Genomic DNA, 22,405 nt, shown 5'->3' on the forward strand with positions numbered 1-22,405 from the left:
TGTTAAAGTTTTCATATGTGAGATTTACATAGTTCAAGAATCTTCCTTCTGCTTGAAGATTGTGGATTTTCAAATGGATCTGATTGCCATGGTCTTCATATAAATAAATCAAACTCAGCAGTGGTTTCTCCCCCTTTATTCCTTCATTTCCTGCTTCCCGTTACTTATAATTGTTGCCTTGTCCTTGCACTTCTCTTCCACTTTCCTTTATTTCATCAAAACAGGCTGTGCAAGAGAAAAATCTGGTAGCATGCATACCCAAGAGATTAATTGACCTTTGTACCTTTAAGCCTCCTGAGCAGTTCGAGTCAGAGCAGCAAAGACAGAATATGCAGCAGATTTATCTCTCTGGAAATAAGTAACAGGCTCTTCAAAGCCCCACCAGAGGTATCAATTGTCTTATTTCTGATCTAATCTTCCTCTAAGTTCTGAATCTTTATAAATTGCTTGTAAAGATGGAATCCTGGAGTAAAAGTCAAAGCTGATAATCAGTTTTTAGTTGTGTTTAAGATTGGGTGCACAGTTGATTCTCGATTACAGGCCAAAGTCTGTTTCAGTGGAAGGCTTTGACTTCCCAGGAGCAGGGCTGTCCCTGGGCCAGCAGTGAAAGCACTCAGCTGAACCAGCCTGCTTTAATCTCACTGCGGTCCCGAGCAAACAAGGAAATGAATTCCCGGCCGTCTGCAAGGAGCAGAGCCCCAGCCTTCTCGGAAAGCGCGACTTCTCTATACACCTTAGAGCACAAAAGCTGAAGCAAAGCGAGTGCAATCAGCCTTTCACTTCCCCTGGATTCCTGTTTAGGTTCGCAAATAAAACTGGGTATATTCGGTCTTCCTACAAGTAGAAAAGGCTTCAAGAGGCCGCGACAAACAGCAGTCGGGCAGATGCAAACCCTTCTTGTCGAATTTATGGGCCAGGGTTATCTTTTGTCGCTTTCCCCCGTGTGGTGCAGCCCATCGCATTTATCGCTTCACCGCTCGGCGGGAGCGGCGAGGCTGGGGCTGCCTGAGCTTCCCGACGGGAACCGGGCCGGGAGGGCCGGGGAGATCAGCGGGACAAACCCGATGAGAAACAGGAGCGGGTCGGTGCCGGGGGCCCGATGAGTTACGGGGAGCGGGTCAGGGCCGCTAAACCCCCACTGATGGACTTTCACATTTGAACCCGACAGCGGCACCCGCGCTGCCCCAGCCCGCGGCCCGGGCCGCGTTCCCGGCGGAAGCGGAAGGGCCGGGCAGCAGCGGGAGCGGCAGCCTCAGTAACGGCGGCAGCAGCGGTCGGTACCGGCGGTGAGTGCGGGAACGCTGCGGGGGCTGCGGGGCCGCCGTATTGGCCCTCCCGCGCCGGGCGGGCCCGCCCTGCGCCGCCCCGATAAGGGGCAGGGAGGCGCGTTCTCTCCCTCCGGGGGTGCCAAAATGCGGAGGGGTTACCCCTGATCTGTGCGGCAGAAGCTGCTCAGTTACAGCGATTTAAGTATTGCTAATATGTACCTGTTTGCATATCTATACGTATTAATGGCGTGCATAGCTATGGTTGCTTTACTGCTGAAGACTCGTTGCTTTAGGTTAAAAATGAGCTGTAGCTGTGGGTTGATGAACCGGGGTAGTTTGCATTACTGTGGTTATTGATGCATCCTCCCAGCCTTACACTGTCCTTGAGTTACTCTGAGCTTTAATCCCTTTATGTGAATGTGGCAGTAGGTTGGTGATGCTAAGGCATAACCATATATTACTTGTCCAGAATTAGTTTGCTTTTATGTTTGTTTTTATCTCTGTCCTTCTAAGAAGCGGTTTTCAGCTTTTTAATGAACTAAATAACTACGGCTAGCATCATAAGTGTGATTCTCCTGAATTCCCTATTTTAGGGAAGAATCTAAGTGGAAAGTACTAATGAACATATTTTTTTTCCAGTGTCTGCCATTCTGATGTGTTCCATTCTTCCAGAGGCTATAGTTCAAATCTCTCTGTGGTGTTAATGTCCAATCCTGAAGCAAGATGGTTCTTAAAAATGTGCTGATGCTAGTTATCGATTAAACGTGTACCTTGTCTTCTGGGCTGAACTCTTACCTTTAAGATGATTGCATAACATGGTTGTGTAAAGCATACAGTTGGTATCTTATTTGTATTATAGACCAAAGTGAATGAAAAAGACTTGCATTTTTAGTTGTGTTGCTTGATGCAAGAAGATGTCTTTATTTAGGCAACTAAATTCAGGTGAACAGTACCCACTTGCATGTAGCTGGCTACAAAATGGCTGTGCAAGTTCAGAATAGAATACTGTTGGCACCATCACCCTGTTTTCTCTGACCCCCTACCCCAATAAAACAGATGTACAGCTGCAGTTTGGTTCACCAGTGATTGTCTTCAGCACCAATAGCTGGACTTAGCTCAGTAAAAATCCAGGGCTGTTAGTTCAGTGTAATGATTGTCTTGCACCAGGAGGTGTTGGCCCATTACAATCCTGACAAGAAAGGCACTCAGACTCTAAGGTATAATCTCAAATTATGTTTTTTAGAGCTAACCCTTTAAAGAAAGAGGAGAGTGTTGATAATTGTGCATCCGTTCAGGTGCTGGGAGCCCCAGCTTTGCAGCATTGGGCAGATCTCACACAGCACAGTGTGCAGACCCTGTCCATAGCAGGGGTTACCCTATTTTGGTCATTTGAACTGCTGGGGATTCTTTTACAAGAAAATACCTCTATTCATCACTTCTGCTGTCAGACAAAAGGATGCTTGCAGGAGAACTTCCTGCATTTTTAGATAAAGGCAAGGACACATAGGTAGCATAATTGCAGGTACAAAATGCAGACTCCTGTTACAGGTTGCTGCTGAGCTTATTCTGCAGCTTGTGCATCCCACAGCACCAGGCTGGGTGTGAAGTGCAGCACAAGATGAGCCTGGACCTACTTAGCTTAACTGTCACAGGGGTCCCCAGCCCCTTGGTATACAATGGCCTTCAGGTCAGGATCACTCCAACTGCTCTTGTATGTCCCTCTGAAAAAGAAGTGTGCTATCTGGTGTCTGCTATTAAATCTACAAAAGTGTGGCTTGAGAAGCTGAGCAAGAAGTTGAAAGCATAAACTCTGTGTGAACACATCCATCAGCTGGGACCTAATTATGTGAGGAAAACGACAATACTGAGAAGGCAGACCTATTTTGGGATAGTATGCTATGTGGATGCTGAACTCTGAAAGCATCCATTCCTCCTACACAGTCAGATGTAACTAACATTGCATTCTTCCACTCTTGGTTATTTTTGTTGTTTTTTGTTTTTAAACAAATAATGTTCATTATTTTGGAGGCAGCAGAGCTTGGGAAGTAACTGAAATCAGCTAGCCAGCTTTGGAGCTCATCCTGAATGCAGTTTCTTTTTAACTGTTTGAGCAGAAACATAGATTGTGAGGATGTTGGGACACGCTGTAAGCCCTTCCTTTGCTGATGAAAAACTTTGCCGCTGTGAGCAGAAAAAGTAAATTGTTGCAGCTTAAAGAATTGCTGCAAAACTCTTTGTTCTTTTTACTCTTTAGGCAAAAATGCCTGCAACGTGCGACTTCGTTACACTCCACACTGGGCAGAAGATGCCTCTCGTGGGACTGGGAACTTGGAAGAGTGACCGTGGCCAAGTAAGCAGGGAACAGTAGGATACTGTGCTCTCAACTAGCATGTGTGTTTGTGTTTGTGCACTTTTTCTGAAGGTCCCAGATCTGAGGCCTGGATCCTTTGCTTGAGCTGTTCTAGTCTTGAGTCCACTGAAGTTGAATGTATGAATGTGTGTATTTGAATGTATGTATGTGCCTGACGAAGGCCTAAGACACAAAGATAGCAGATCTTTCCAGAAAGGAAGATCCCTTCAGACTTGTTAGCCCTGGCCTTGGGCAGTGGAGTTCTGGGACATAAACCCAGAAGAAGACCAGTGAATGGTGTTTCTATAACATGGTGCTGGACTCTTCCACTGGCAAGTCCTCAGGCTGCCAGTCTGACCAGACACCCCTCTGGCTTAGGCTGATGACTCAGCAGAAAGCATTATTTTGGGAGGCAGAAACTCAAGTTGTTCTTGTAATAAGTCCTGTTCCAGCTGCCAGCCAATGGTTAGCAGGAAAACAAAGAACTTGCTTGGGTCAGCCTGCTTTCAGAATAAGAAGGCTCATGTATCATTAGACATTCACTCTGCTTCTGAATGCATTGAATTGGCAAACACCACACTTGGAAACAATTCTGTGTGTTACTACAAACAGTCTGTGGGAATGTTTATGTGCTCCATGGTGTGCCTGCTATTGTAATGCTTCTCCCCTTTGTCTGTCTTTTTGTATCTCTTTCATTTAGTTAAACTATACATTTTTTGGGGAAGAAATTGTATGTACTTGCTGTGAAAGGTAATGCCCACTGCTTGGTGGAATTCCTAGCTGGTATGCAAAGAATTGTGGAATCACAGAATGCTTTGGGTTGGAAGAGACCTTAAAGACCATCTAGTTCCAATTCCCTGCTGTGGGCAGGGAGACCCTTCCACTAGACCAGGTTGCTCAGAGGTCAGTCCACCCTGGCCTCAAACATTTCCAGGAATGGGGCATCCACAGCTTCTCTGGGTTATGCACACCACTGCATGTCTGTGCAGTAAATGGATGTCTCACTGCTACTTCTGTGTGAGCTTTAAGATATTTTTTGGAGTATGTTGGATGACATTGTGCTCACGACTGAGAGGGAAAGTTAAAACTCTTCTTAAGATAAGATGTGCAATTCTCTTGTGCCAGCTAGAGGAAGAGGTGGGAAACAAGCTAGGAAAATTAAATCTATTCAGAGCCATTTTACTGTGGGCTTTCCTGTCCAAACAGCTGTCAGGACAGTGGATTTGTTGGGAATAGCTGTACTAATGTGGAAGCTGAGTTGGTGTGAGAGCTCAGTCAACCTCTTAAATGAGGAAAAGGGTGAATCTGCAGCTTTGCCACTTAAAACATCAAATGGCAGCTGAATTAAGTTTGTTAACATGCACAAACTTAATGGATGAATTTCTGTGCACTCAAAACAGTTAAATATGCTTTGTCTAAAAATGTCTGAAACTAAACAAGCAAAATATGAATGTGTTGTTTATTCTGTGAATTAATTGTTCTGAGAAACGTGTGGCTTTAGAACCAGGACAGATCCTGTTTGTGCATAATTTAAACCTAATTCAGTTGGATTTTGCCATAATCAGCAGTGCTGCTGGCAGCTGAACCCCACACAGGATCCAGCCATGTTCTCTGGGTTTCCTTGGAAGTCACTGGGAGTCACTTCTTTGGAATATCTGCTGTCTTCAAAGACTTCCTTGTAGAATGTATTGAAGGAAAAATCTAGGAAGTGCAGTGGAAAGGGCCGGAGTTACAGAAGTTGCTGCTATTCCTATGGAATAAATGAATTTCTGCTTACCACTTTTGAAAATTCAGGGGCATAGCAGCAATTTGGCAGTGTCCAGATGATTTACCCTTTAAAAGACATGATGTAGTTCAGGGATAATACTGCTGTTATGAATTAAAGACTAGGGGCCAAAAACCCAGAGAAGCAGAAGAATTAGCATTGATTAAATTTGCTTTAGCTGTTTCCCAAGTAGAGGCTATTTATCAACAGCTCTTTTGTTCAAGTGCTGCATTAGAAGTAAGTGTGGAAATGGATGGCTTTTAAATTATTTTGGGTAAATATTTTGCAGATTGTAATTCTTTCCCTTGCCAAGCTTGAGTAATTTCTTTATTACTGCTGTTACTGTTCCTGAGTGTAAACAAGCCTTGACCGTGTAGACAGATCTTAGCAGTCCAGTACAAAGGTGTCCAAATTGCAGTCCCAGTTTCCTAGATATTAATAGGGGAAAATAATTGAATCTAATTCCATGTTGAAAGGATTTTATAGGATTGACACCATATAAAAATAATAGGATGTTTTGTGTTTTACATGATCAAGTGCTAGAAGAGAAATTTGTTTTGCATGTTTCCATAGGAATATGGTGGAGGGCTGTTGAATGGAAGGGAGCACAGTACAGAAGTTTATGAGCTGGCAGCATGAATCAGTTCAAAGAGAAATCCATTCAGACAGGAGTATCAAGAATATCAGTATTGTGCTTTTTGATATTACAGCTGGACTAGCTGTAATCCTTTAATGCTTTGTTCTCTTCTCTCAAGTGAGCCATGCTTTCAACCTGGAGGATTGATCCCCACCTGATGAGCAGCCTAACCTGAGTGGCAGAGGCTGGTTCTGTGGGACAGGGAGACACAGGGCTGGTATTTCTGTGTGAAACCTTGGAAAAGCTGAGGAGAGTGCACCTCAGAAAACCAGTCAGACAGGGTGTCTTGTGACAGGATTGCAGCTTCGGGGGAGAATGCTTAGTTCTTGAAATTTGTTAGTACAGAGAATCCTGGTTACAAGCACAAAAAAATTCACTGCTGTTAAGGAAGGGGCTTATATTCAACATTTGAAGGATAAGAGGCAAACCTCTTTATTTTAGGGAACACCACCTTTTAAATTGGCATTATTTATCTCATGGTGTGAATTCCTTTTCAGCCAATTTTAGTGCAATTTTTAGAAACTGTGATATAGCAACACTTGGTTCTGGTCACAGTGCATCTGAACATCACATGCACTGATTGTGCTTGTTTGATTTTTTCCTACTTCCTCTCAGCAAAATAACTGCTGAAATGTGTCAACTTTGCAGGAAGCAGGGGTGGCTGGTCAGAGCCTTTTCTTTCCCAGTAGTATTGAACTGTAAAGAGTGGAAATCTCTTCATAATAGCTTGGGGTTGTGCACAAGAAGCTCCTGGGTCACTTGAACTGTATGTTGCCTGGAAGTATAAAGATGGCTTGTTAGTTTTTTGACCTTGGGAGAACCAAATTGAAGAATTGGAAATCTAGTAATGAATATTATAATTAATGGGGACTTACAGATTGTATCTGAATCTGCCACTGATACTGTGTTCATCCATTTTCAAAAGAAGGTGGGTGACAAGGCCAAATCCCTTACTGGGATGTTTAAATGGGAGTGTAGTTCCTTGGACTTTGCTATGAAGTGAAGGAGAACGAGGCTCCAACTGCAATACCTGTGTCTGTTTTGGGGCAAACCATTTCAAGAAAGGCATGAAACAGCTGATGAGACAGCAGCAACAGAGATGCAAGGTTTGGGAAAGGTGAGTTGTGATGAAAGGGGGAAGCACCTGCATGTGGTCAAGAGAGCTGTGAGAGGAGCTGTGCACTTTGCAAATGTGGGAAAAGCCCTCACAAGGGCAAGCTGTGAATTTCATCACTGGGAGGAATGGGATGTGGCATCAGAGCAATCTTTGCCAGTTGTCTAAAAGACTTTGAGAGAAAGATTTCAAAGCATTGGAATAGACTGTCTGTCACAAGAAGGGCTATGGTAAATGTGTGTGGGAGTGGTCTGGATTTTCTCTGCCCAGCTGAGGGCCTTGATGGTAGACTGGAAGATGTCAAAAGATCCATTCAGATGTACTTTTAGTAAGACCTAACTTTTTAGTTCTGTGGGGATGGATTGGTGAGTCGCTTGAGTAATTTGTGTGACTCAACTTGCCTAATGCAAAGTAAACTCACAAATCGCTCCTTTCATAGCAGTATTGACAGGCTAAACTAAAGAATATATGGAAAGTTTGAAGGATCCTTTGGCTATTTGTACTTCACAACAACAAATATCCGCAGGCATATCTTCAACTGCCTCTGTTGTGTTTTTGTTCTTTGCCCCCTCCCATGAAATGCATATACCTCTCTAAAGTTAATCTCAAAAATACAGACCTTCTTGTTAAAAAAAGTACTTTTTTAAAACTTACATCTATATGTTATTATTTTTCCCCTCCAAAAATGCCTTTGTTTTTGCATGTTTCCTCTTGATTGTTTGCCTTTTGTGTGGAACAGGAGCTCTCAGTTCACATTGAAATGTCTTAGTAGGCTGGGAATAGCTTACCCAAATACAGATTATTTTTGTCAGCTCCAAACCTTATTTAAATTATCAGTCCCAGTTCTTCAGTGGTAGAAATTTCTCAAAACATGCTGATAAAAAAATACAGCCTCTTGTTGATTGCTTTGCAGAGACATGTTTGGAGTGCTTTATCTCTGTTTTTCTGTGAGTGGTGCCTACTTTCATTTATGGTAAACCTTGTGCCTGTTTGATTAAAAAGAGTATTAATCTGATACAGGAAATAAGGGGTTCCAGACACAGAACATTTTTTTCTGTCCCTCTCCACAAACCTCACCTTTTTCGAGGATAGATACTGAGTCTTAAAAGCCCTTACTATGTCCCAAGTGATTTCAGAATTACTCTGCCCTTGATTTTGTAGTGACCTGAGAAATGTCTTTGTCAGGTGAAACAAGAACTGTAAGTACCATCCTGCTAGAGAAAGGAAGAGTTCACTGCTGTAATAGAAGTGCTTTGTCATCCTGCCTAAGGGAAACTGAGCTACACTCCAGTTTTCCTCTCAAAATGCCAAAGAATGTAGTCAGAATATCCTGTGTCTGCTTTTACTGCACTACTTGACAAGAAAAAAAAATCAAATCCACCAGCAGGAGAGAACTCTCACATTTGATTCTCCATTGCCTTTTTGTAGCATCTGAAAGCAGGACTATAAACACCTTTGCTTGGTATTACTAATTTTGTCAGCTTTAAATTGGAAAATGCTGGAACTTTAAATTTTGAATCAAAGTAGCCCTCTAGCCTTTGTCAATATATTTTTATAATCTCATGCCAAGAGAGGTGTGATCTCACTTAACATTTATGGCCCTATTGCATCAAGCCTTATACAGAGTAATTTACAGTCTCCCACAGTCTTGAGAGACAAGTTAGTGAGGTGCAATGTACAGAAATCACTGTACAGATGGGGTTTATTATTCTTTCTGTAGTATTTCAGAAGGACAGATGTTAGAATGTGTGCTAACTGTCCACTGGAAGTTAAATGTAATAGATGTTACTAAATGGTCATCAGCCTAATGGGAGATGATGATTGCATTGGCAACTGTAGTAATTCTTCATTCTTGCACAATCATTTATAGAAAGTCTTTTTTCAAAAGCTCCTTAGGAGTCCTCACAAAGATGCCATTCTGTGTTTTCTTCTGGTTTCTAGACTTGCTGTATATCTGAGGCCCACATGTGAAGACATTTGGTGCTTGTGCTTCATTAGAGCTTTCAAAAGCAGATTTGAAGTAAAGTGCCTTGGTTTCCAAAAACCATTCTGGCTTTTGTGTGAAAATATGGAGCAAGAGTTGTGTTGCTGTTGGCAATACCTTCATTGTCAGCAATGTTGAAAGCAGAATGTAAAGTTATGAGCATCATCAGGGGCATCCCAGCAGCATGACTTTTGCTGTTGTGCAATTATGAGACAAGAAAGAAAAACGTTCCATAAAAGAGCATTGTCTTGGTAATTAAGTGTGAGTGGCTGAACCAAACTCAAACTGTGGTGATTTTGGAGTTAGAAGCCAGACTTTCTCTTTACTGGGCAAGAGGAAGTATATTCCAAGTTTGATTGATGTTGATTTGTGACTTTGGTCAGAAAAGTTGTCTTCCTAAGCCATGACTTATTTGAAAAGCGCTTCTTATAGCTCATTTTTTATTTAAGACAAGTGTAACAACTGTAGTGAAGAGTAGGGATTTGTTCTACCTGGTACATTCTTGCATGCTGGCCCTGTGTGCAGGATCCATTTTCTTGTTCCTCTTGGAGTGCCTGCCAGCAGTTTGCTCTTCCCTGCTAAGGACCATGCCACAGAGACTCCCGATCCTGAGTGAGTGTTTGAATCTCATGACCTCATACAAATCTGTGGTTTTCTGGGGGGTGTTCCTCACCAGGTCTGTTAGCATTTTTTACCTTTTCCCCAGTGCCACATGGCATTTCGGTGGCTGCATGGGCAGTGTGTTTGTGCTTGCAGGTGAGGGAGGCAGTGAAGCACGCCCTCAGCGTGGGCTATCGCCACATCGACTGCGCAGCCGCCTACGGCAACGAGGCCGAGATCGGGGAGGCCTTCCAGGAGTGCGTGGGGCCCAGCAAGGTGAGAGCACAGGAGCTGCCCTGCCCACTGTGTGCCGTGCCACGGTTACAGCTGTCCCCTGGGAGGGCCACAGCTGTGGCTTTGCCTGCTGGTCTCCCCCAGCTGTTTGCTGTTTATCAGGAGAGGGCATGAGAGAGGGCTTTCTCTCCTTAGAACCTCCTGGCTGTCATGGGGAAGAAAGATTGTCAGGGATATTTGGATGGAAGCTACAAAAAATGCTTGTGGTGGTGTCTTTTTTTTCCTCTTCCTGCTCCTTTTCTCCTAACAAAGTATCCCAATTTGGATACTTTGGGTTGCCAGAATCATTAGTTATAATGTAAAATATTTATATGAAAAGTTACTCTGACTTTCCAGTCTAGCATGCAATGGGGGATAGCCACAGCAAATTTATTTTTTTTTATTGATAAAATATCAACTGTAGGTTTTTTGTTATAGATAAAATACGAGTGAGTAAATGTGGTGAATTTTAATTTTTTTAAAGAGTGATCACATGTGAAAGGCTCATAAATGTGACTCCAGATCTGCACCTGAGAGTTTGAGGCCTAAGTACAATGCAATGTGACAGGCATTCCTATGCATGAGCTGAGGTGGAATCTTAAATTTATTCCCTGAAGGGGCCAAAAGGATAACCTGTACAGCCTCACAGCCCATGGAAAGGAAGTTTTCATGTTCTTGCTTTCCTGCTGCTCTTGCCTTGGCTTTAGGGCAATCTCTTTGTTATGTGCATGAGAGAGGCTGTTTTCAGCTCCCCAGGGATTCCTCCCTGTTAGGTGTGGTAACAATGGGAAGCATTTTGTTCAGTTCATATTAGCTAGCTCACTTAGAACTAGAATTTGAATCAAAATTCTTTTAAAAAGCATTTTTAAATATCTTCCTTTTAAACAACATCCTTGTGTGAAAACAGAAATAATTGAATGGTTGGAAGAGAGAAATTAAGGAATTAATAATTCCAAATTCTTCAAAATAGACTTGACTGAAGTTTTATCAGACATGAGACAGTGAGAAGCCTCCTTTCTGATGGAATTCTGTGCTTCTTTTTGCACAGTGTGATCTCTCTTTTGCATTTGATACTTTTACCAGTTCTCCATTGTTTTATTTCTGGCTCTTACCCTTCCAACACAGGGTAGAGCTCTCTGGTTTTAGTGTGTTCCTTCCACAGCCTAGGAACTCCAGTGCAGAGGTTTGGGGAATCTTCTGATTATTTTCCCACGCTCTTTCTACAAGAAGCAATCTTGGTTTATAGCATGTGATGAGTAAAGTAAGTTAGCTGGTTGAGCCTGGAAAATGTGAATTGTTAAATGGAAATTTGAAAATTTACATATGAATAAGCTGAGTAATCTTTCTTTTGGCCACATCACACTTAGTAATTGCTTTAACCCTTGAATTGGAAGGTTTGGAAGAGTGAGTATGTGAAAAGAAATTTTTTTGTTTTTCAAGGCTTCTAATTGCTAAAGTATTTAATATACTTTAAGACTTGCCACTGTGTGTATTTTTCTGGCACTTCTTCATCCAGTATATTTTTGAAAGGTTTCATTTTTAGGTTCCATGTGTTACCTTTTTTTAAAAAAAAAAAAAAAAACAACCACAAAACATTACAAACCACAAAACTTCAGTTGTTCTCTTTGTTTTAAAACAAATTGGAGAATTGTTGCAATTCTCTTTCTGAACTTGCTCCTTTTATTATGTTCTCCTTCCTTTCTTGAAGGTTATTAAAAGGGAGGACCTGTTTGTAACATCAAAGCTCTGGAATACCAAGCACCACCCAGAAGATGTAGAGCCAGCACTGAGAAAAACACTTGGAGATATGAAACTGGATTACCTGGACCTGTACCTCATGCACTGGCCTCATGCCTTTGAGTAAGTCCTAGATGCAGAGGGCACAGAATGCAGAAACACCAGTTTTACATAAGTGGCTCATGTTATATCCTGAGGTTGTTCTTTCTGAGCTGTGAATTCCTTCCTGTTTATGTTGCCTGCAAGGTGTTTTTTGGTGTTTAAAGTTTAAAACAGTGTGGTGTCTTTATCTAGGCACTGGAGAAGTGTAGGAGCTGTTCTTGGTTCTGCCATTGGCCTACCTGGTAACCTTGAGAAAATACCAGAACTGCTTTGTGCTTTAGTTCTACTGATCTGTAAAATGGGAATGAAGTGCTTCATAAAGACAACACTTTTCACTTGTAGTAATTAACTGTACTGGAGAGGACAACCACATGCAGTATTGTGGTGGTATCTGTATAAGGTGGAAGCGAATTGTCTTCTTATGACACAAATTGCAGTAATTCTATGATTTGAGAAAATAAGAGACAAGCAAGCTTTCCAGTTAAGTGACTTATCCTACAATCCCATGAGAAGCACAGTTCCATACTCTATTTCCTTGTAGATGTGGAAGTAGTTGTTTCCCCACCCAACTACAATCAACAAAAAGGCAGGGGGAATAAACATCCTTGCCAAAGGTTTGCATGGAGTCTTCACTCAAGCCCTTTCAGTTTAAGAGGCCTCTGTTCTGCAAATCTGGGAATGTTTTTTCTCCTTCTTGTCATATGAACTGAATTTCATACACTAATGATAACTGAATGTCATACACTAATGATAAGGTGCAAGATGCTCAAAGTATAAATATATTCCTCAGCATAACAGAATGAGGAAATGTTTTTCACTAAAACTGGTCTGGAGGAAGAGCTTGTAAAAATTCCTTCTGTTGTGCAACAGGTTTGCTTTTCAATTGCTTGAAAAAATCCGCCCCATCAGACATTATTTGATAATGGCATGTAATACAAATAATAATGTACGTTTAGATAGTACTAATATTTAAATTTAGATTGTACTGTGACACTGTTGACAAAACTGATGGTGTAATAAAGCAGTTTCATTTCTTTTCTCATTGGAAACAGTGTACTCTGCAGTTTTCCATTATTTCTATGTAACTGTTTTAATGTATGCTTATTTATAATGTCAGTTGCATTGGGAGGCTGAGCTAAGGAATGTTATTTACCGAAAAATGAAAACAGACTTCCAGATGAAAATCACAGCGCCTTTAGGTCTTGAAAATTACTCTCTTCTGACTTGGGAGCTCATAAGGCTTTCAGAGTTATTTTTGGTTCTAGATTTACCAGTGACATGAAGAACCATCTCCCCTTGTCCCCATGTACTGCCATTTCTCACACCATTCACTGCTGAGCTAGAGCACTGTAACAGTCTCATTGTTGAGCTAGCAGAGTCCTGTGGTGATTATGGTGATATATATATTTTTTTTAATGTGTTGACTAATTGGAAGGAAACACACCCAACCTATAAACAACATGTGCATGTTAAGACTTCTGGGAGAATCTGTGCTTGTATTGAGTAGTGACACAGCTACAGAATCCAGAGGGAGTGGGAAGGCCAGTATCCTTTGAATACAGTTTCTCCTAGACAGCTCTTAAACCCAGATCCCTGTGGTAGCAACTCCAAGCTGCCCTCTGAGTTGCTGCTCCATAAATCAGCTGTTTTATGGGGATCAAAGTGTGTCAAGAGCTGCTGCTTTGTGTACAGTGGTTTATCAGTTCTCTGTAGTCATTGCTGTATAGGTGAGTACTTCAAAGTGCTGTGTAACAACTTTATGTAGGAAAGACTGTCTTGTGTAATAACTGCTTATAGGTTAAGTCATGTAATGGAATGGAAGAGATTCATTCAGTTTGTACTCTGTCCTTCAAACTATGTAGAAACTTATAAGACTACTGTGAGGAAGGTTTCTTTGAGTGAAGAACTAAAATAATTGGGTGCATGTACTTACACTCCACCTTTGTTGCTGCAGACGAGGGGACAATCCCTTCCCAAAGAATCCCGATAACACAATGCGTTACGACTACATTGATTACAAGGAGACCTGGAAGGCTATGGAGAAACTGGTGGAGAAAGGTCTTGTGAAAGCCATTGGGCTGTCAAACTTCAACAGTCGGCAGATCGATGATGTGCTAAGTGTGGCTACTGTGAAGCCAGCTGTGCTCCAGGTAAGGTGGATAAAGGAGACAAATACCTTTCCTGTTTGTCCATAAGAGTGACGAATTTGCTAACCAATGTCGTGTGTTTAGCACAAGAGGTGCAGCTTCTTATTTTCAGGGAAGAATATAGCCAGCTCTGCAGGAGCAGGCACACAGAGGCTGTCTTCCCAGACAGATTGGAAAGGAGGCCCACATCCATGTTCTGTGGGCATTTTTACCTGCTTAGATGAACAGGTCTGTGGAAGAGTTCATCTTCCGTGTGAGGAACAATTTAGTCTGTAAAAAGGAAAGATGGTGAGGGAGTAACTTGGATCCCTACTGCATAAAAATTCCTTGCTTGTTGGATGATCTGTTTGGTACCAAGGGAAAGTCCAGCACCAAGCTTAGGTGATCTGTTCTTTGTTTCCTATAAGCTTTCTCCTGGTAGTGACTTGAGTTACTAAGGTTAACTTAAACCTTATCCTCATAATGTTTTCTGGAATCTGGAATGAACTTCTGTGATATGTTTGGTTCTTTTGTGCTTGACTTCCTGTTTGCTTCATTGTATGTTGATATCTGTTCTGTAGCCACTCACTGTGGGTCATTTTAACAGGTGGAATGCCATCCTTACCTAGCTCAGAACGAGCTGATTGCTCACTGCCAGAAGCGAGGGCTGGTGGTCACTGCCTACAGTCCCCTTGGCTCTCCAGATCGCATGTGGAAACACCCGGATGAGCCTGTGCTGCTAGAGGAACCTGGGGTCCAAAAAATTGCTGAAAAATACAGCAAATCACCTGCACAGATCGTCCTCAGGTACAGAATAACTGTGAGAGAGGTGGTGTTTGGGACCCAGCCTTCAGTCAAGCAAAACATTCAAGCTAGAAGCAACCTACTTAAAGTGTGTCAGGAAGGGGTTAAAATCACAGGGAGTATCAAAAGCAAACCCCACTTGGTGCTTGTTTTACAAAACTGGTAGAGTTGGTCCTGCCTTAGGGCAGGTAGGCTAGATCAGAGGGGTCCATTCAGGGCCTGGATCCATGTCTGAGATAGTTCACATGGACTGTTGCCACGGCTGGGACAGTACCTTTTCTGCTGGGAAATAGCAGTAGGACAGTTAAGGCAGCAGTGTACCACGTCTGAGTGCTGCCCACTGAATTTGCATCTGGCTGGTTCCCTGAAGCCTCTAGTGCTTGCTGCTGCACTCAGGTGGGCTCCCAGGAAGAGGGGCTGAGGAAAAGACTTGCCTCCTTTGCACTGAAGAACTATTTGCTGTTTTGTTTTTGTATAGCCAGGTACTGGATATTAGAAAACAAGGTGACTGAGTGATACCCAGAATGTGATCAGCACCTTGTAAACTAAAATTGGATTTCTATCCTCATTTTTCTTGACTGGCCTTGTATCCACCAGTGTCACTACCACAGTCTTGGGCAGTAGTATGTTACCCAGAGAGCTGAATGTGTTCAAGATTTTGTGCTCAAGCCACTAGACAGGCACTTTAGGGATCTGGGTTTTCATTTAGTTTCTGAGTGGTTGTCAGGTTAGAACTTGCTTAAAATGCCTAAGCATGCTTTTCTTAATGTTTCTTGGGCTTTTAGCTTAAAGCAGTTGAAACCTGGGTGCTTCATTAATCAGAGACGTGCCCCTCTCTGATTATTTCAGTTGTTACTGTCTTGCTTTAGCTTGGGTACACCAGGTCCTAATACAATATTGTGTCACTCCTGTGGAGATTTTTATCTCACAGAAGTGGCACCTCTGCTGCCAGAGATTATTACTCAACCAAAAGAAATACTTATTGTCCTTGGATGCATGCACAGACAAAGCCTCTCACCTCCTCTTGCAGGTGGCAAGTGCAGCGTAAAGTGGTTGTCATTCCCAAGAGTGTCACTCCTGCTCGCATTCAGCAGAATCTGCAGGTAAGCTGAAATGGAGGAGAGGAGTTTCAGAAATGCCCTTTCCCTGTGAGTAATTGCTGTGCTGTCCTACAACTTGCAGAGCAGCAAGCTGAGGCACTTGGTTCATACTTGTTCATCAATGTATGCACATGCTGGGCAGGGAGGCTAAAGATGCTTTTTCAAAACAAAGGATGTGTTTTAAGCAACTCAGTGTGTGTGTGCAATGTGCACATGCAGAGTCTTGTTATCAGAAGGTAAAGAATGTACTTTGTGGAGGTCTAAATGAAAAATCTGTACTTAAATTTTTTTGAGATGCAAATTTATTGAAATAGGGAGTCTTCCAACTATGCTCAGTGACTCTTATTTATGAGTAATAGTTGTTCTATCCTGCAAGTGAGGACTGGTGAGTACTTCTCCAGCAAACTGCCATTCTAGTGATGCTGAAGGAGTGTGGTTCACTTCTGCTCTGAAATAGAGACTTCAGAAATTATTTGAAAACCCTGACTTTAAATAATCTTGAGGGATGTTTCTGAATCACCTCCTTGGATCTTTTTTCATAAAGATTGGCTGGTTACATACTTGTCTTTAAGTAAAAAGTTGTTCATGTAACTGTTACACACATTAATCCGAATTCTGGCATGTAGTGTGCTGCTAGAAATCTCAACAAATTCCTATAAATTCTGCAGTTGCTTGAGGTTTAGATCTACATGGAAACAGAATATTTATTGAATAGGCAGCACTTAGTGTGACAAACTGCTTTCTACCTTAGTGACAGAGCACTGTGCAGTACCAGTGTAAGCTTAGAGCTGGAAGGTGTGTGAACAGCTCAGACTTTAAGCCTTTGCTTTGGTGTTTGCTATGAGTTTAATTGCAATTTCACATTTATTAGCAGAAAACAAACTGATGGCAACCTATGGTTATTGAGTAAAGCCTCTGGCTTTTGTTCTCAGGTGTTTGACTTCAGCCTCACAGAAGAGGAGATGAGCCACATTGGAAACCTGAATAAAAACTGGCGTTACATCGTGCCAATGATTACGGTAAATTTCTTGTGTTTCTAATAGTTTTCATTATGTGCATATGGCCACCACTTGGGATTTTTACAGTTTTCTTTCTTTAGGGTTTCCATCAGAACTACTGACTCATAAGAACACTGCATCTTCTTAGGGTATCTAAGATGAAAGAATTTTTCAAAAGCTGGGTACAGAAAAGGCAGCTTGTTGAAAACTTTTGTCCTCTGTTTTGGACATGGGTGACTCTCTCTTGAGTTCTCATTACTGACTCCCATGGGTCTTTAAGTCAGAGTCTCATCTTCAAATCTCACCAAACTCCTGCTGATTTGTTCTTCTAAGTCCAAGCAGGCTAAGCTCCATGGCATTCCTCCAGAAGTACTCCTTGTGCCAGCTGTCACTGTCTGCTTTGCACCATAAACCTCTAAGATCAGTGAAGACTCAGGGTGCTGCTGCTTCTCCACATCCATGGTGGAAGTCACATCAGGGAATTCATCCCCTTCCCTCTGCTGCACGTCCCCCTTTTCAGAATCTGTTGTAATGACCTTTCTCCAATGTAAGGCGTTTGGATTAGGCTCTTCTATCTTTCTTTCATTAGCTGCAGCATCTTTTACCATCAGTAATTCACTGTGTCACATGAACCCTTACCTCATGTGCTAGCAGATGCCAGTTTGTTTTTAGAGAAGCTGCTGCATTGTAAGCATTGAAGTCCCCTTGGTCTTTCAATTATTACATGAAAGGAACTAAACTTGTTCCTTTTCCCTCATTGCAAAATGCCAAGTCAATGCCTTCTTATCTCCTGTCTTTATAGTGTTTCTCATTTCTTCTTGTCCTGCTTCTGACTTTACAACAGAAAGCTGTTGCTGTTCCCTGGTGCATCCCTGGCCAGGATATGGCAACTGTAACAAGTTGCTGTAGTTGTGCTCTAATGAATCTGAAGTGATTTATCCCTTCTCTGCCATACACTACATGTACAGATACAGGAAATCTCAGCAAATTTGGGAGCTGTCAGGCATAGCCTGGCCTCTTCAGTGCTTTGCCTGTAAATTATACTTCAGTAGTGGCTGCTGGCTGTAGGAATTCCTTGGGGAAAGCTTTTCTCCAGGATTTATCATTGTGGGTTTTTTGAGTACTTGAGAGCATATCAGTGACCAGCCCAAGTTAGAAAAGAAGCTGTGAATGTGTGGGAATGATTGTCTCATATCAAGGGTAGATACATGTTACAGCTTTCACTGTTTGTCATGCTTACATGAGCCTCAAGGCCATCCTTTTAACTGTACATGTGCATAAATATAAACCTTCACATCCCTGCAGCCAAAATTCTCTCTGTGTTTATGGATCAGGAGTCTGTACACCAAACAAGCAGCTTAGCTGCTGATCTGTGAGAATGGGGTAGTGACAAGCACATCTGCTGCTGACAATATGTTTCTTTCAAGTGTTTTGCTACTTATGCTGCAAACAAAGTTGTTTTGTTAATGAAACTGCAAAATACATTAAAATGTATTTTAAGCCTGGCTTGAATGAGCCAGGGATAATTCATGTGCTTTTGTTACCTGGGAGACCTGATCAGATCACAGGGATTCACAAAGGAGAGATGAAATACAGTTCAAAGTGGCAGCCCATCCAGCTTGAGAAGGGTGAATGTGATGCAGCTGGGCTTCAAAGATATTGCCATATTGTCAGATAATGAGACAGGAAGAAGCAAGATGAGTGGAGTTAAATCACAGCTCTGTAGCTCTAAGATCTCCAATGGAACCTTTTGTCTCCTGCCCATCCCTTCTGGGCTTATTGGAAAGAATTTTCATCAACTGTGAATTAAAATTCCTGTCTAACCTTTCATGCCTATCTCTGCTATGAATCTTAGTGTCTGGATTTCAAAGTGTGATATGACAGTGACAAGAGAGCTCCTATCATAACTGATGAGGCAGTTCTTCTTGGCTTTGCTTCATTGATCTATAGCCACAAGTTCTTAAAATTGTGCCACTCTCTTCCTCATTGTGTGTGTTTAAAGCCTTAGGGGAGGCTATTACACTGCATGTAGACAATTAAAGTTGCTTTATACTTTTAACTGTTCCTTATCTGGGTAGAGTTTGGAAGTTACCTTGCACCAATCTGAAATCCAAACCTTTGGAAACATAATTGGCCAAGGAATATACATAAGTGAAACTTAAATGATTGTCAGGCCAGGAGAGGAGGAATGTAGTGAGCACATAATGATCTGTTTTTAAAAGTTAGCTACTGTTGACCTGCAGGTGTGTTCATTGCTGATTTTATCCCCCCATTTCTCTCACATTCCTGGAGTAGACTGGAGTCAGTGATGTGAAACATTGCTTCTGGCAGCTGCTGTCTTGGCCTGCTGTGAACAAGAATTCTTGCCTGTTCTTTGTGGACAAATATGCAGGGGGACAGAACTGGGGGGAGAGTGAAGAATATGAATTCTAGGAACATGAGGCAGCTGTTGGCTTTCAAGAGAACTTGAGGAAAGCTGAAGCTGCTGTGACACTTCTGTCCTGTTTTAAGGATTGCCTTCAGCTGAGAGCCTCATTGCAGGTCTATTTTAATCGGAGCGTTAGTCAAATGTTGCACGGTGACATCTCCGTTCTGTGCTCTGCGGTGCCCCCAGGTGACTCCTTTCATTTAAACAGCTCATTGCAGGAATTCCAGTCCCTTTGAAAGGCACGTTTTGTATTCAAAGCTAATGGGACACTTGCTAGTGGATACTTGGTTTGGAAGTCCCTGTGATTTCCTCTGTGCTCATAGCATTTTGAGTGATCACTACCATCACGTTTTATATGTATAAAATCAAGGATTTCTCTAATATAACTTTTACTGAGGCATTAGTTGTTTAACTTAAGTTTTGGCTGGATGGTGCTTGCCTGACATGTGGGGAGGTGTGTGCTGTGGGCCAGTGCTGCACCCAGACTTCCCCAAAAGTTACAGATGAGGTTTTACCTCAGCCACACAGAATTTGGGGGTGTTGCAATGGACTTGGTGCAACAGAAATAAATGCAAGTGGGATGTAGGAACTGAGACTTCTGCAGGGCCATGTCTGATTTTGGGCCAGCCCAAGCCTCTGGTTATCTGTGAATATTGGTTTCAGTGCTCCCATTTTACAGCTGGATAAGTTGGTCTTCTGTGGAAACGTTCCTAAAAGGAGTTCGGTGACACTTTTAATGCCTCAGTAAATGGCCCTGAACAAGCCTCTCAATGTGTTTCATCTTGATCTCTAAAATTGGCAGCCCAGCATTTCTCTATCATGGAAACATGGACAAAGGCTCCAACTCCAATAAAGTGTTTGAAATGTGCATGTTACAGCACTTAGTAACACCTACAAGGCACAAGGCTTTTAAGTACCCTTAGTCTAATTCTTCAAGTCTCTGCAGTGAGAGACTCTTGCTCTAGGCTACAGAAGTGTCTTTTCTTTCAAGAAAAGCTAACAGGACCCAGATTTCTGGGATACAAAGTTTTAGAAGTCTAAATCATGGAGAACTTGAAACTGTGAGTAAGATTGGATTGTATCTTTCTGACTTGAGTCTGTCTTGTTCATTTCACAGGTGGATGGAAAGCTTGTAGCCAGAGATGCTGGACACCCCCACTACCCCTTCAATGACCCCTATTAACTACTGGAAAACAAGGTGTTAAAGTAATGCTCCAGTAATTGCCTTTCCACAGAGTAATTGTTGCCACGATTTTTTGACAGTTGCCACTGTCCAAATTAAACCTTCCTTCCCAAGGGGGTTTTCCTACAATGTACTACTTCTAATCCACCTCCTGCCTGGAGATCCTGTAGCTTCTGTTCCAAAGTTTGTGGATTTATCACAATGACTGCTGGCTGGCTCCTGGAGGCATCAGATCTTTCGGAGATTAGATAAAGAGTGAAGGAGTCTAAGTCAAGTTCCAAACACATCGTTATCAGACAAGGGCATTACTTTGGTTCCTACTGTGAAACGGTGTTGAAAACTTCAGTTACTACCATGATGAGGGAAAAAAAGGGTGAAGGTGTGAAAGTTTTTTAAGGCTAAAGAATTGCTCAGCCATCAACTTTGATATCTTTATTAATAATTTTTTACAGAGGGAATAAAGTGAAAGGTGCTACAATTGCACTATGTCCATAAACCATTCATTAAAACCAAGTAATCAGCCATGCCCAGTGCTTTTATCCACTTCATAGTACTTTTGGGACCTAGAGTTGTCAATTTTCCCTTTCTTTTAATTTGCCTGTAGATTTGAGCAGAATAAAAGCAGACCCTGGAGCAGGCCTTCAGGGCAGTTCTCTCTCTTGCTTGTCACAGTGCTGAGTTTCAGCTCTGACAGCAGCTCTGATCCTATCACAAAAACCACAAGAACTTTTCAGCAAGTCTTGCAGAAAAACATCCTGCTTTTCCCGTGAAGCTGTCCAGTGTTTCTTTACCAAAGACATCCATTTTGAGTTCTGGAAGGTCACAAAATTAGTTCCTAATTGTACAATAAGACTGAAGACCTTTCAGAGCTCCCAATGTTTTAATGTTGCATTTTTGGCTGCTGCCAAAAAATGTCTTTGGTTGATGCTGAGGAGAGCTGCTCCTGTCTCCTGCTGTACCACTGAGCTGCTGGTAACTCGGGGTGAGTCGTTTGCCTTTTGTGCCTGTTTTCCTACTGGCCATGTCTCTGTGTTCCCCTGGCAGGGACTAATTTGCTGAGTGCTGATGCACCCTTGGAATTCTAAGCACAGTTTTCTTTTGTGTCAGTCTCTTAAGGAATTGCTGGTCATCTGAGCACAAAGGGCATGAGGTGTTAGCACCTACCTGTGCTCTGGTGGTGACACTTTCTGTGGCCTTAGAAACATCAACACTTTATTTTTCTCTACCTGTTAAATAGCATTAATTTTTCCCCATAGTAGTAGCAAGCAATTAGAAAAATAGTATTGTGTATCAAATAGTTCAAAAGTTAAAGAATTAGACACTTTAATTTGGATACCCTCATTTGCAATAGGCTTATAGCAGATCTATGCATTCATTTTGTGTGTAAAGCCTTCTCAGGTAATTCCTGCCCTGGGCCTCACAGTGTGTAGCTGAACTGAAAAAAAAAAAGAGTGACACCCATTTATCACTCCTTGTAAACCGCAGGCAAAATTTCAGGAACTGCTGGTCCTTTGTAAAATGTTTCCTAATTCCTGATGAATTTGCCTCAGTGCAGGAAGCCACCTAATTTAGGATTCTTTACCAGACTGGACATTTTATCCTAAGGAAAATTAAATTCTTGTTGGTTTCTTTAATTGTTCCACTCAAACATGGTGACTTTGAATACGGTTCTTGTAGCAATCATTAGGTAAGCAATTGTACTTTGAAGGCACTCTGCAGACTGCAGTCATCTTGCCAAGGACAGTGGTTTTTCTTGCTTGTTTCACTTGCATATTTGCTTGTTTAAATAAATTCTGTACTCATTGTATGACTTTGAGACTTCTTCCCTCCCTCATATCAAGGCCCCAATTAACTTTCTCCAGTTATTTCTCTGAGCAAGAGTACCTAATTGGGCTGGGAGAATTCCCAAGAAAAGCACGTGAGTTCTGTAACTCTG

At 42.1% G+C, this 22,405-nt stretch overlaps 1 protein-coding gene across 2 annotated transcripts; it reads left to right on the forward strand.

The window, feature by feature from the left end:
* The first annotated feature begins 761 nt into the window (after positions 1–761).
* On the forward strand, positions 762–22,276 carry AKR1A1 (aldo-keto reductase family 1 member A1). Of its 2 annotated transcripts, XM_059478040.1 has the most exons (9): positions 1,199–1,286; positions 3,523–3,618; positions 9,875–9,994; positions 11,700–11,851; positions 13,785–13,980; positions 14,564–14,763; positions 15,791–15,863; positions 16,793–16,879; positions 20,404–22,276. In XM_059478040.1, the coding sequence occupies exons 2-9, from the start codon at positions 3,529–3,531 to the stop codon at positions 20,467–20,469; spliced, it is 984 nt and encodes a 327-aa protein (XP_059334023.1). In that variant the 5' UTR covers positions 1,199–1,286; positions 3,523–3,528; the 3' UTR covers positions 20,470–22,276. The 2 variants fall into 2 exon arrangements, with proteins under 2 accessions (XP_059334024.1, XP_059334023.1); XM_059478041.1 differs by lacking the exons at positions 16,793–16,879; positions 20,404–22,276 and adding an exon at positions 762–801 and having other exon boundaries at positions 1,169–1,286; positions 15,791–15,872.
* The last annotated feature ends 129 nt before the right edge of the window (positions 22,277–22,405 follow it).

Source organism: Ammospiza nelsoni, chromosome 9 (genome assembly GCF_027579445.1).
Source record: "Ammospiza nelsoni isolate bAmmNel1 chromosome 9, bAmmNel1.pri, whole genome shotgun sequence".
Taxonomy (NCBI): domain Eukaryota; kingdom Metazoa; phylum Chordata; class Aves; order Passeriformes; family Passerellidae; genus Ammospiza; species Ammospiza nelsoni.